At 40.3% G+C, this 15,835-nt stretch overlaps 1 protein-coding gene across 1 annotated transcript in view; it reads left to right on the top strand.

Annotated features, from left to right (window-relative positions):
- Positions 1–9,313: 9,313 nt before the first annotated feature.
- LOC134062701 (plexin-C1-like) overlaps positions 9,314–15,835 on the top strand; it is a 45,859-nt gene continuing 39,337 nt past the window's right edge. Inside the window, exons 1-4 of the mRNA XM_062518811.1 lie at positions 9,314–9,318; positions 11,877–12,771; positions 13,596–13,733; positions 15,661–15,795. Coding sequence (XP_062374795.1) covers positions 9,314–9,318; positions 11,877–12,771; positions 13,596–13,733; positions 15,661–15,795 — 1,173 coding nt within the window. The remainder of the gene's footprint in view (positions 9,319–11,876; positions 12,772–13,595; positions 13,734–15,660; positions 15,796–15,835) is intronic.

The following is a 15,835-nucleotide window of genomic DNA, read 5'->3' on the forward strand; positions in this document are numbered from 1 at the left end:
AAGTCAGTAGTATTTCGCCATCCGGGTTGCCAGCTATGCTAGTTACCACCATAGACAGCTGCAGCTACAAACGTGTTGGATAAAATATGTCTACCGTTATGGAACCTAAAAGACCTTGTTATGAATCCGAAATACGTCTAAATAAAACAAGGATTTAGGAGATTGAGACGGCTGAAAACGGAGAAGAATTTGAAGACAGACGTCAGTGTTGTTAATTTGCTCCTGGACAGGTAAAGATTCATCAGTTTGGCTAACTTACTTGTAGGCTACTGTAAATGGACATTTTAAATAGCCTATTCATGACAGTTGAACAAATTATGCAAGTTCGTGCAAAGTAACGTTATGTTGACCATATGGAGGAGGTGGGTCATTGAATTGAAAAGGTAGGCTAAGGAATTGTTTGGGAAATAAAAGCAGTTATAGTCATTGCTAACGTTAGCAATGCATTATCAGAGTGAGTTTGTTTCTCTGTCATTATGCTGAGGAAAACTTGCCATTGAAAGCTAGCAGCCTACGTTCCTGCTGCAGCTAGCTGGCAACCGTGACTCAGAGGGGAGGGGGAGGCGATTCACCGCTCTACAGTATTTTGAAAGTAATTGCAGTACTCGTTTTGGCCAAAATCCTACATACGGCTCCTTTAATAAACCAAGTAATTCAATTAAATGATGTCATTTAAAATTACACAACATCATACACATAGAGTGGATAACATAGCCTACCTAAAGCGAAGGAGTGAAGTTCCCAGCTGGCATCGATGAGATGTATAGTAACGCCGAGATAGTTGTCATTGTTGACCGATGTCCAATGGTCCCCGGTCAACGCTACACAGCTCGCCTCTACCAGCTTCTCGTGTTTTGCAGCTTTCTCTGTGGCGAACTGGTCATAAATTCTCCTCATAACAGTTCGCCTCGCAGGCAGTTTGCATGATGGGTCACCTGTGGCTGCCTGAAGGACAAGCTCGAGCCCATAGACCTCTGAAGTTCGCCTACAAAAAGGATCCAAAGCTGCCATCTTTGCCCATATAAGGAGATCCGGGAGTTAATTGAAGCTAACTGCCTATGGCAAGTTGCATTGTAAGTTAGCTCAGGGGTAGCAAAGATCAAAGTGTGCCATCTTCACCTATCGAAGATCACAGTATCCACTATAGACAGGGAAAAATCCAGAACGATCTAATAAAGGTCACTACCAAACTTTTCTCAATTGATTCTATAGTACTTTTCCGCGTAGAATCCATTTCTGCTTGGGACATTTTTATATCACGCATAGTTAATGAGATAATTTGCATATTTGAATACATTAGGGCAATTCCATATCAGTTGGAACAGGTCCGACACCATGGTCCTCAGTTTTTCCTGATTTTTGGTCCAAATGTTCCTCCATGTCTCATTGGAAGAAAACCAAAATTTTAGCTGGGTATCTTGTTTAGTTTCTGAGATATGGCTCTTCAAATGTGGTTAGACGTGTCCTAAAAAAAGGCTGAAAATTCCTGTATTTAATGAGCACCACTTTTTTTAAACCCCTCTCCTCTCTTAAGGCTAACATATTATTTTCTAAAAATTTGAACACTGGGGCAGTACCCTGTGTTGTTGTCCAAAATCACAAAGGAATTACAGTCCTTCCCACCATTGGAGACTTATCCATCGAAACAAACCCATATTTTTTTTGAAAGCAATGAAAAAAAAACTGTTTTTGTTCTCTTATGGTCATGAATGCCTAGCACTCACATTTTTAAAACTCTATATATTTATAGTCCATGAGTAAGAGAACATGTTGATAAAAAATTGAGATGTTGGTTTTTCTTATTTCGAGGCTATGAGCCTTCAAAGTTGGCCAAAATGGCGTTTTTTCCTAAAAATGCCACTTTTATTGCCTTTTTCCAAGGACAAGATGAAATGCAAATCCAACATTTCTTTTTTTCTGCAATAGTGTGGCACTTCGTAGACCATGTGAATGTGGTAGATCCGACCTGTCCATTCTAATATCCCCACAGCACATGTCTGAAGTTAGAAAAAATGAAAAATAGTCTTGGCTGAAGGAGGTGTTGGTTTGATTTGTATGAACCTGTTAGAAGGACAATATGGGGAGTAAACCCATTTTTTCTGTTTGAGGGATCAGAATGCCATCTTGTAAATAGGATAAAAATGTTGTATCCCATTTCTACTCTTTAGTGATCCCTTAAAATATGTCCAAAAGTTGTCAAAAATGAAAAAGGCAACTAAATTGAGGGGCTTAAATGGCCAAGTGGATCAAGTCACACAAGGTTAAAAATGTAATATAAGACAGATGAGAAACTGAGGGAGAACACTGTGAAATGTTTAACCCTGTTATGATGGCCTTTGAACCCACTGTGTCCCTAATATCCTGTGATAACCGGAAGTTGGTTTAAAACAGGAAATAAACTTTAAAAAGGCTATATCTAGAGAACGGAAGGTCATAGAAATAAACATTCACTTCTTGCTTGATCCTCATGGGCGAATTATGTCTGATGGAGCAAATCAGATTGAGTCTACGACCTTCCGTTCAATAGTTGTTCGCAAAAAACTATTTCCCATTGAAATGAATGGGAAAAAAAAAACAAAAAACTGTAAGTGTTGAGGCCAAAATCATGGTTTGAGATATTGTGTAGGAGTATGTTTCAGACCATTTGGAGTTGATCGGTACCCACTTTGTGTGACATAAAAAAAATATTATTAATTTAACTTATGGATGGATATGGATGACCAAAAAGTGTAGGATTTTCACTGGTCCTAGGGTTATGTTTATCTAAGTGGATCTCAGGTTAACTGTCTAGGGATACCATTAGAACAAATCACAATGCATGCTGCATCCAACGGTAACTCCAACAGCAACCAGGAGACAATATGCTTCATGCAGAAGAAATTTGTTTAATGAGAATGAACCTCAGTTAGGGACACAGTGGGTTCAAAGGCCATCATAGCAGGGATTATACATTTAACAGTGTTCTCCCTCAGTATCTCTTCTGATTTATATTTCATTTTTAGCCTTGTGACTTGATCCACTTGGCCATTTAAGCCCCTCAATTTAGTCGCCTTTTTTCCCCCATTTATGACAACTTTTGGACATATTTTAAGGGATCACTAAAGAGTAAAAATGGGATATAACATTTTTATCCTGTTTACAGGATGGCATTCTGATCCCTCAAAAAGATAAAATGGATTTACATCCCAAATTGTCCTTCTAAGAGGTTCATACAAATCAAACCAACACCTCCTTCAGCCAAGACATTTTTTCATTTTTTCTAGCTTCAGACATGTGCTGTGGGGATATTAAAATGGACAGGTCGGATCTACCACATTCACATGATCTGCAAAGTGCCACACTATTGCAGAAAAAAAGAAATGTTGGATTTGCATTTCATCTCGTCCTTGGAAAAAGGCAATAAAAGTGGCATTTTTAGGAAAAACGCCATTTTGGCCAACTTTGAAGGCTCATAGCCTCGAAATAAGAAACAAAAACATCTCAATTTTTTGTCAACATGTTCTCTTACTCATGGACTATATATATGCAGAGTTTTAAAAATGTGAGTGCTAGGCATTCATGACCATAAGAGAACAAAAACAGGCTTTTTTTTCATTGCTTTCAAAAAAAATATGGGTTTGCTTCGATGAATAAGTCTCCAATGGTGGGAAGGACTGTAATTCCTTTGTGATTTTGGACAACAACACAGGGTACTGCCCCAGTGTTCAAATTTTTAGAAAATAATATGGTAGCCTTAAGAGAGGAGAGGGGTTTAAAAAAAGTGGTGCTCATTAAATACAGGAATTTTCAGCCTTTTTTTTAGGACACGTCTAACCACATTTGAAGAGCCATATCTCAGAAACTAAACAAGATACCCAGCTAAAATGTTGGTTTTCTTCTAATGAGACATGGAGGAACATTTGGACCAAAAATCAGGAAAAACTGAGGACCATGGTGTCGGACCTGTTCCAACTGATATGGAATTGCCCTAATGTATTCAAATATGCAAATTATCTCATTAACTATGCGTGATATGAAAATGTCCCAAGCAGAAATGGATTCTACGCGGAAAAGTACTATAGAATCAATTGAGAAAAGTTTGGTAGTGACCTTTATTAGATCGTTCTAGATTTTTCCCTGTCTACTAGACGGCAGTGGACAAAACTGTGTAGTGAAAAACGTCTGCATTTCCAATTTCTTCGTCCCCATGAGAGTTGAACAGGTGCGAAAATTCAAAATCCCATGTTATTTTCCCATAGAAAAAATCTCAAGATACCGGATCTCCTTATATGGGCAAATATGGTTGCTTTTTTGTAGGCGAACTTCAGAGGTCTATCATCCTCGACCACGCTGATGGGCCGGCAGCTGGTGGCAATCCACTGAGCGAGGAGATTGGTTATCTTCTCTGATAAAGCTGTGCTAACGGGCTTGCCTCGGTTGCACTCCAAAATAGTAGTTTGGCGACGACTCTTCCCCTGCGCTACATCATTGCTGGGCCCGGCATGTTCCGCGTTAGCTAAGGGATGTTTTGCGTTTATGTGGTACTTTAGGCTGGAAGAACTCCTACAGTAAACTAACTCCGCATTGCACAAGGTGCAAACAACCTTGGTCTTATCGAAGCTTCCATTGGGAAGCTTCTTAAAACTAAATTTCCCCTGAAGCAAACCCGGTGTTTTTTTAGCTGCATCTATGTTAGCATGTCACGTTTTATGTGTGATACTAATTTCACAGCAGGCACACAGGTTGGCACACAGGTTCGAAAACTCGTTCTCGCCCCCTGCAGTCCAATTAGGCTAGGTATACATCCGCGCAAAAACATGAAAGTGAAAGTCATCATAGACCTCTGAAGTTCGCCTACAAAAAGGATCCAAAGCTGCCTTATTTGCCCATATAAGGAGATCCGGGAGTTAATTGAAGCTAACTGCTTATGGCAAGTTGCATTGTAAGTTAGCTCTGGGGTAGCAAAGATCAAAGTGTGCCGTCTTCACCTACCGAAGATCACAGTATCCACTAGACGGCAGTGGACAAAACTGTGTAGCGAAAAACGTCTGCATTTCCAATGTCATCATCCCCGTGAGAGTTTAACAGGTGCGATAATTGAAAAACCCCATGTTATTTTCCCATAGAAAAAATCTCAAGATACCGGATCTCCTTATTTGGGCAAAGATGGTGGCTTTTTTGTAGGCGAACTTCAGAGGTCTATAGCTTGCATAGTATAGACCCAGCTCCCAACCCAGCTAGATTAGAATAGATTAACGCAGATATTTTTTTTATCGCCCGACAAGAGTCTCACGTTAACGCAGCACATTAACGCCGATAACGGCCCACCTCTAGTTATCATTAAATGTTGATTAAATTACGATTTCTTACCGCCGAAGATTCTAAACCTCGAGCGTGCGCAAATCAAAAGTGTTACAATCATACCCGGTCTCCGTTCCTCCGAGCCCTCAGGAAAGTTAGTGAAGGAGCTGTGGTTTGTAGAGAATTGCCTCTTGACTTTATATTCCTTCTTTACAGCGATGGATTCGTTGCACAATATACATGAAAGTCTCGTACTTGTTGCAGAGGGTAAAATGAACGATTTTCGTTGTCAATTAGACGTTTCTTTAGACAGAGCCATCTTAACTCCACTCGTGGGAATGTTATTGTTTGTGATTTGCGCAGGCTCGAAGTTTAGAATCTTTGGCGGTAAGAAATCGTGAAATAGATAAACAGAGGCAGAGCTGGCATTACTTTTTCTTTAAATTCAATGCTAAGTATATTTGAGAGATTGGCGCTGTAGGCTACTGTGTGTGTTTGAAACACTTATGAGCCTAATTATCTTGAAGTAGGCTAGTTAAATCAACACTGCAATTTTTCCCACTGATGCATGATATGGCAGCTATCAGACATCAGGTATGAAATACTATGGTTAGCCTGGGTGTTTTCAAATACTTGTATAGTTCGTGTGGCAGCCTATCACCTGTCTGAGAAGATTTTTTTATGGATATGGATAATAGGCTATGGTATTAGTTTCTATGCCAGTGTATAAAATTCAATTGAATTGAACTGAATTTTACTCTGATTTTATCTTATTTTATGCGGCCCCTGAAAACCCAGTGATTTTTCCATTCGGCCCTCTTGGTACTGAAGTTGAATAGTAATATCCAATGTAAATGGATCATACCGTTCACATGTTTTCCATCCTTGATGTAAGGAGTAAGCATATTTATTCCCTGCACCGCGTGCAAACTAGATCCACTGTGGTCGATCTTCAGTGTTAGCTTGTTGCATGCTGGTTGCATGTCTCTGTATGTGCACTTTGCAGGCAGATACTAATCATCCAAATGGCACTGCTTCCATCTAGCGGTTCGGATCGCTAGTACAGTCTGTTTACAAGCCTGAAACTTTGCCAGATCGTTCCCAAGCCCACCCATGAGCCCTCCCCTATAGACGTCAATGGCAGTCAACGCATGTGTCTAAATTGACGTTTAAAGACATCAATGGCAGTGAATGAGTTAAGAAACAGGAAGTTCATGTAATAGGCAGAAAAAAGGCTATAAATTGGATGTAATTTGCCAGCTATTTGCCAGTGGAATTGCTTCTGCTAGTCAGAGACAGAGCTCTGGCCTAAGGTGTGGCTTCGGGACTCTATAGTGCCACCTAGCAGCACGTTATCTGTTGTGGTTGACACAAACATTCACGAAAATGAACCAAATTTGATGGGCTTGTGTGTTATTGCTATCGCTAGTCAGAGACAGAGCTCTAGCCTAGGGTGTGGCTTAGGGACTCTATAGCGCCACCTAGCACATTGTCTGTTGTGGTTGACACGTACATTCACAAAAATGAACCAAATTTGGTGGGTATGTGTTTTGCTGTAGCTATTCAGAGACAGAGCTCAGCCCGAGTGTATGGCTTAGGGACTCTACAGCACCACCTAGTGTGTTACCTGTTGTGGTTGACAGATATATTCATTCACGAAAATGAATCAAATTTGATGAGCGTGTGTGTTATTAGTGCCGCTAGTCAGAAACAGAGCTCTGGCCTAGGGTGTGGCTTACTCCATAGCGCCACCTAGCACATTGTCTGTTGTGGTAAATACATTCACGGAAATGAACCACATTTGGTGGGCATGTGTGTTATTGCTACCTCTAGTCAGGGATAGAGCTCTGGCCTAGGGTGTGGCTTAGGGACTCTATAGCGCCACCTAGCACATTGTCTATTATTGTTGACACATCACTGATTCTTGAGAATTTGCCTAAAACATGTCTCACTAAGAAAAGTGCTGATTCTGTTGGGAATTAATACCATTTCCATGAACAAAAAGAATCAAGGTTATAAGCAGGGGGTCCTTTGCACAAATGTGAGGCTCTTTTAAAGGTTTATTTTATTTTTGTATTAATTTAATGATTATATGCTGGCCCATACCCTACAAAATCAGTTGTCCTCGAATAGGAGATAATCATTTTGACTTGATTAAAAACACTAAAAGCAATCATTTAATTTAATGATATCTTTACCACATGAAAGAGTACATTGTATTATGTATTAGAAACTCCAAACAGTACGTGTTGAGCAATATTTACTATTATTTCGTGGCTGCTCAAAATGTGTCCCACATTTTCGTCACCACCGTCAGATATTTATAAAAGGCAGGGCCGGCCCAAGGGATAAGCGAACTATGCGGTCGCTTAGGGCCCCCACGCCACCAGAGGGCCCCCAAGAGCACCAAAAGATCACGATAATATATATCTTTTTAAAAATAAAAATGAAAAATATCATTGAATAATAGAAACGAGATGGTATTACACATATAAATGTGATAAATGTGTATAAATGCATTTTATTTTCACAATTCGCAAAATACTGTAGGCCTATTCTCAAAATTGATTCCCTCTGTTGGTTGCTGCCACCGTTGGGCATGCAGATATCATACACCGCTGGCGTGGTTGTCGGTCATCATGTGAAACGTGAAGTGGAAGTTAGTCTCTAAACAGAAGCTATCCCTCTGGAGCCGAGAAAAGGAAAAAGAAGCTGGAAGACGAGAAAAATGGCAAGATAAAGGTAGGTTTGCATGTTCAATATGACAATATTTGTGAATAACCTAGCCTTCAGTTTATGTTCTGGATAGGTTAGCTGGCTAGCTAGAAGAAAATGCACCCTTTAGTTAACATCAGGTAGGCTACCAAATAGAAACGAAATGTAATCTGTTGAAATATATACTAATGTGTATTTACAGTAAGATATATCTGGACTATACAGTGTTTATTCATGCAGCTTCCCTATGTGCTAGGCAAACGAGGCCGTTGAGGTAAGTAATAATAATGGGCGAGGTTGATTAAAGTTGGTGACTGAAAAAATCGAGGCTAGGATGTAGCCAGAGCCAGAGGGTTGAAGCGGATCTAGCCCTTTCTTTTAGGTCTATGATCTAGCCTAACCTATCGACAGGATTGTACTGTAGCCTTGCAAGGTGTAATGTAGCATGGAAGTTAGAAATAATGTTTTATGTTTTACTAGTTAGTTAGGTTGCTAACGTTTTATTACTAGTACTAGGTTGTTAAGGCTATGTTCCGTTTTTCCCACTTTATCTTGATTATCTTGACAAAGGTGAACGTGTCTCGCAGTCAGGTTCAGAATAATAAAGACAAAGAAAAATTTATTAAAAATAACTGTGTATGACAGACAATTCATAAATGATTCCATCACACCAAATAGGCTTCTGACAGATGTTCATTGTAATCAGTAGTATTGTGCAAAGAAATGCCCTCTTTAGTCATATTAGGCTTATTAAATTTGACTTTTGGTCACCAGAAAGGTGTGCAGCTCCCTGTCTGTATGAGTAAAGATAGTCAATTAAAGTAATCAAGTCTCTGTGCTTGTGTAAAAATTTGCAGGGGAATTGTTGAAGTTAAATTGTTGAATTGTTGAAGGGGGGGGGGGGGGGATTTTGGTAGTTGTATGGTTGTAAAACATATAGTTTTATTTTTAATTATAACATGACACATTTAACATGGTGAGCTTATTTTAGGCCTATTTGTTTTCTCACTACAGGTTCATCCTCGGTAGGGCTGCCAGAACCTGAATGTGAGGAGCAGCCACCACACCACACCACACCACCACGTTGCACACTTTGCACAACTTTGAACATCTGTTCTGAATTTGAAAAACTAAAGAAATTAAACTGGTTAACTTGTTACTGTAAATGCAGTGTCTTGTCTGCTGATGTTACTTTCAAATAGTGTAATTAATTTTGCACACATTTACACCCCACTCTATTTAAAAATGCAAAACAATTAGAACATTTTTGTGAGTTTGCTACTCTGGTAATGTTAAAAACAGCCAGAATGACACCGGTATGATGTAAGTAAATTACAAATGATGGTAATGATAGTGGGTATGTTACACACACAGTGTAGCCTATGGGATGATGAAGCATCTGGTGCTGATAGTGGTGTGGGGGGCCCCAAATGAAATTTTGCTTAGGGCCCCATAAAGGCTTGGGCCGGCCCTGATAAAAGGCAATAAAATCAGGCAACTACAAGGTCAACTACATTCTTGAGGACCTCATTTTCAAACCTTCAGCCGTACTGCATGCTTTAAGATCACTCAAGCTCCCATTAGTTAGCTATTTTCTCTTGAAGTTGTTCATATTTTTGGACACTGCTACTGTCACAACCATAACATGTCAACACCGTCTCTTTTGTATACAAAATATTAGATTAGATTATAAAATAAATGTATACTTTTTAAGAAGAGGTTTGAAGTAGCCAGCAATAGGATGCAAACAGGGTGGATAATGTGTACAATTCATGCATATCATGTGAAATAGTAGATTTTTGTCACCACCGTCAGATGTCACCCTCCGTCAGGTTTTCTGCTTAACGGTGGTGAAAAAAGCCTCCAAATGGTCCTCAACGGAGGCTTTTTGGACCAAATAGTTAAATAAAGTTGTCAAGCAAGACTTGAGTGGTATTTATTTTGGAATTTTATGTTGTAATGAAACCACTTTTTTTTGTTTGTTTTAAATAAATATGCTTACAATATGTTTCTCCAGTGGTGTAGTTATTAAAGTAATAGTCTGTTTTAATTCAAAAATATGGTTGTTGGATTAAAAAAGCATACTTTTTCTATTTAGGCCTACAAAAACGTTGTATAAGTACTGGAAAAATGCCTATTTTATGAAAAAAATACAAAAAGGGGAGGTTGCACCGGTACATTGCTGAACAGCTAAGACCTTGGTCTATAATGACATACCTTCAGATTTTGTAATTTAACTAACTTTTTTTTTTCAAAATTAAAACCTGTTTTAGGCAAATTCTCAATCAGTGACATACATTCACGACAATTAGGTAGGCTTGTGTGTTATTGCTGCCGCTAGTCAGAGACAGAGCTCTGGCCTAGAGTGTGGCTTAGGGACTCTATAGCGCCACGTAGCCTGTTGTCTGTTGTGGTTGACACATACATTGATGAAAATTAACCAAATTTGGTGGGCATGTGTGTTGCTCATGCACATGCCAACCAACAAGTATGTGTTGCTTTGTAAGATTCCGAAATGTCACGGGTCCCCACAACAGGTGCTCGGGCCTGCCATCGCCGCTTGCGGCTATATTTCTGCACATTTGTTATTTGAGTTTAAAATCTACATGTGCGTATTTCACATGTTAGTCAATAGATGGCAGTAGTCTGCCAAATATACTGCCGTTTTTTCCCAACAGAATATAACCCATGTAAAACGACTCATTTTATGAAAGTGAATGTAGAAAAAAATGTTACTATTGATATTTATGTTGATTTCTTAATAAGTCATAATCATTATTGATTAATTGCACAGCTCTGGTGCATGTGTCTTGAAGCTTTTGAGTGGTGGAAGTCAAGAGCAACGTTTAAGTGGTGTAAGAGCAACGTTGTCACTGGAAAACTATGAACATTCCGGAACGTAACACTTCCAATGAAATCATTTTTTTAAGACACCCCAGTGTGTATATGCCTATGCAATATTACACAATCTTTATTTAGTCTTTCGAATATGCCCAAGTTTGTTGTGCGATTCCTGTGACATCTTTCTCTCTCTCTCTCTCTCTCTCTCTCTCTCTCTCTCTCTCTCTCTCTACTTAGACACACTCAACGTACAACACATTTACGCACACATTACGTTTACCTGCGCTGTCACGTCACATAGGCTACTTCTCCGATGGAGTTTATGGATTTATGGAGTTACGACAAAATCATTTTCAGCATGTCAGCTTAGTGATTCACACAGTGGTAGGTAGGTAGGTACTTTTATTTATATAGCGCATTTAATGTGCACTGAGTGCAACCCAAAGCGCTTTACACACAGAGACAGTGCCGAAACGGAGTGGCGTAGTCGCCAGCGTACCCATGACAACACAACAAACAAATTCACAAAATAACAAGACACAAGATGCCGGACGGAGTGGCGTAATCGCCAGCGTACCCGTGACACCAAGACATATAAGACAGACAAACAAACACAAATCAAATAAATAAATAAATAATAAAAGCAAACAAAATGAGAGAAGTCCACGCCAACTTAGTCCAAATTGACTGCATCAGTAGACGGCCGAGAAAGGTCCCAGGGCAATAGATGTTGCACAGTCCCGTAGCTGATCAGACCAACCCGGCGGAATTCGCTAGGCAGAGCGCAGGCAGGCCGTCTGGAGAGCACCAGAAGCTGAGGCACAGTGGTTACTGCACTGTGAAAGGAAACCAGTGCATGAGGAAGTTACAGTTTCTCTTTGCGAAATTGTGGAACTACAAGCCCTCTACAGTACGTCAAGTGGCCGCGTTACACAGTCATGGTCATCACGCTCAGACAAGCAGCACGTTCAGACAGATGTAGCCCAAGTTTGGCACAAAATGGAAGTTACTTTTCTCGCAATTCTTCTGACTGTTTGCAGGTGTGCTCACTGCAAAGAATCGCACACCTTTGTTGGGAATATTGTTAATTTCGCTGTTGGGGTCGATAAACTGTTCGTCCTGACGGATACTCAGCTTCACCAGACGAGGCTCGACCTCAATCCTGAGACGCGGAAAGTAATATCAAATGCAACAACTTCAAACCAAATAGAGATTCTACTGCCCTTCATCTCTAACAGCACTGTGATAACATGTGGAACATACAACAACGGATATTGTGAAGTTCTTGACATCAATAATATATCTAAGACGATACACAAGGAAGGCATCAATATTGGAACATATCCAAACATAGCAGTAATTATTGGCCATGGAGATAACAAATATTTACTGGTGGGCAGAAAGTTTAAGTCTAGTGACAATGCCTTGGTAACGTTGCGGGACACAAGAGATAAAGAGCTTCACGGGGGGATTTTCTCCAAAACAGATGGAAGTGCTAGGCCTATTCTAACTTCAGGCATCCAAAATATTCGTGCCACAGAGGTTGAGTTTGTTGATGGCTTCCAGCATAATGCGTCCTCACATGTTTGTCTATTTTTCAATGAAAAGAGGGGCTCCAAGTCGACCGTGAAAGTTTTGAGTCTGGACAGTAAATACATAAAGGACGGAAAATACACCAAAGCGGGCACATTTACGACCCTCCAAGGTGCCGTCCTGCAGTGTTGTGAAAGCGACGTGGGCAGACAATGGAACCTTCTGTCCTCCGCTCTTATTCCAGGAGAGTTGCCCATCCTTTGGGCAGGTGTTTTTCAGGTTGAGACGAATCCCGGAGAAACTGTAGTTGCTGTTTTTGACATCAGCCGAGCACGCACAGCGCCTGTTTCAGGATTCTGCATCAACAAAGGCGACGCATGTGATCCAAGTGATGAAGTAAAGGTCAGCGCAGAATTTATATTAGCCATCGATCACCCGCAGTCACCCACATGTCATTTTATCGTTGTAAAAGTGAAATGTATAGCCTATGTTTAAATTATGACCTTCATGTAATAGGCCTATGCATGTTTATTGTAGGCTAGTTTAATAATAATAAAAAAAAAAAAACATAGACGACACATGTCCAGGTTATCAAATAATTACAGTGCATGCAAATGCACTGTTCTGACATCCGAAGGCATCATCTTTGTATTATTATTGTTCTCCTAACCAACATTTCTGCGTCTAATTCAGCTTCAACCGTTTAACGTAGAAACTTGGTTCAAACTTTATTATGTCTTGAAAATGAGACTTGAACGAATGTATATTTCAGTTCTGTAAACTTTATACTTTCTGAGATATTTGAAATAATCAAGCTTATTTTTCCCCATTGACTTTGCATTGCACTGTGCACCTGCATCAACTCCTCTAGGTCAGCTCTCTCTGCCTCTCTATTCTACAAGGATATATGGCACATTCCTTCCAACTTTCTATCCACTCTTCTTCAAACCATTCACTCATCCACACACACACACACACACACACACACACCTCCACAACACTCAAAACAGTTTGTTTCACATTTTATCTTAATGTATGTCTTGCTTTTGCATGCACTGGTAATTTCCTCGAAATTACATTTTCTAGTTAAAAGTAGTTATTATCAATGTCCTTCATGATGACAGCAAAGAGCTAAATGTAATGTTGCTGGTAATAAGTGCATTAGCAATGTCCAGTGTGGATTAGCTATGACCCACATGTAATATGCATGTTTGTCTTTATTGTAGTCAAATCAAATCACAGATAAAGTTATCAGGCCAGCTGCTGTTGTGTTCAGGAACAGTTCCATAACATCTGTTGCTGCCTTGAAGAGCAACTCCTGGACTGTTCTTTTCTTTGGCACTAAAGCTGGACTGTTGATCAAGGTTGGTAATAGTTTAACAAGTATATTTTGTGTATCAATGCTTCAGAGAGCTTGCTGTTTCTTGGCAGCTCATCTTATCTGTTTATTATGACCGCCGCTAGCGTAGCTAGCGAAGCGGTCATATAGTTGTTGTCAAAGTTTTTTTTTATTTTTTATTTTTTATTCTTTTTTCCCGTCATTTTTCGTCAACGATTCCCGGGACACCGTAACACCGGAGCGCATGAAACTTGGTGGGCATGTAGCCCCAGTAGAGTTCTATGGAAAATTTTCGTTTCGTCCCCGGGGGTCACTCCACCCCCGCGCTGCCCCCGCCCGAAGCCCAAAAATGACAGTTTTTCCTACATAACTACCTGAACCGTGGCACCGAGGATGACAAAATGTTTATGGTATGTTGTTCTCTAGAGCTTGCATCAACTTAGCTTATAACCAGTCATTTGTGATTTGCCCCCCCATCGTAAAAATTGAAAATGCAATGTAATATTGCTTTAATTGCCCCTATCTTCAGATGAGATGTTATGAACTGCACCAAATTTCATGTGTATGATTAACCTGACACCCTCTGGGAGTATGCCAAGTTTTGTGGAATTTCATCCATGGGGGGCTATAAAATAAATGGATTTATGTGTACATTCAGGACTGTATACCCATCGGCCAGTAGATGGTGGTATTATCTGGAGTCTAAATCCCCCCCTGGGGATTTCAAAAACTATTCCAAACATCTCAATCTCTGCTAGTTTTTGTCCTAGAAACATATAAGTGACACCATTAGAAACCTTTAATCAACTAGTTTCCAAATACGTTTTAAAAGAGAATGGTTGCTCTGGGTGCAACAAACATGCAGGAACACACACACACACACACACACACACACACACACACATAAATACACACACACACACGCATACCTACACACACACACACCACTACATACACACATGTACATAAAACATTATACAAACACATGCACAAACACGCCCACACGCATGCACACATACACCCTTACACACACACACACATGCACACACACATCTTTGAGTGCATTTTGTGAGACCACCGGAGCTGAGAAGTGAGTGTGTGTGTGATGTACTATAGCCTGTGTGTGTGGGTGCGTTTCTGTGTGCCCATCTGTGTGTTTGCATGTGTGTATATGTGTGTATGTGCATGTTCTGTGTGTGTTCTCTTTCTTTCTCTCTCTCTCTCTCTCTCTCTCTCTCTCTCTCTCTCTCTTTCTCTCTCTCTCTCTGTGTCTGTGTTATCTGTGTGTATTCTGTGTGTGTTCTCTCTTTCTCTCTCTCTCTCTCTGGGTGTGCCTGTGTGTGTGTGTTTGTGTGTGTGTGTGTGTGTGTGTGTGTGTGTGTGTGTGTGTGTGTGTGTGTGTGTGTGTGTGTGTGTGTGCGAGTGTGTGTTTGTGTGCGTGTGTGAGTGTGTGCCTGTGTATGTGTGTTTGTGTGTGTGTGTGTGTGCACACACGCGCATGTGAGTGTGTGTGTGTGTGTGTGTGTGTGTGTGTTATCTGATATTGGAGTGACAGTGACGGCAGAGAACACAGTGAACATATACTCAGAGACACATTAAACACACACACAAGCAGACACACACTCACACTAGACAGAGAAGCACTCATACACAAAAGCAAGCGCACACATGCACACACTCATTTACATACATAAAAGTTGCAGTAGGGATGGAGTAGGCGATGGAAACACAAGCGTGATTGATATTTGCGGAGAGAATGTGCAGGACTGAGCGGCGGTCATATTGTGTATCGCTTTGCGGTACATCTAGTTAAACATGAAATATGAAAATCACCATCATGTGTTTTGGTCGCTAATCAAACTTATACTACAGTAATTTACTCTCAGATTTATTTTGACTGGAGAAATGGCCTCAATCATTTGATCATCATCATTTGGTTATTTGTATTCCAGGTTGCTTTAGACGAGTCCCTCAAACTTGGCTGCCCTACTGTGTTGTACAGCTCAGAGGAGGATCGGAGGTTTTTACCCAAGATGCTCTTTGCTCCAGTGAATCCCACAGACGTTTTCGTGGCTCAGGGAAACCAGGTGTGTTATCTGAAAAAACAGTACATCAGACAGCTGGGAT

The sequence above is a fragment of the Sardina pilchardus genome, chromosome 17, assembly GCF_963854185.1.
Source record: "Sardina pilchardus chromosome 17, fSarPil1.1, whole genome shotgun sequence".
NCBI lineage: Eukaryota > Metazoa > Chordata > Actinopteri > Clupeiformes > Clupeidae > Sardina > Sardina pilchardus.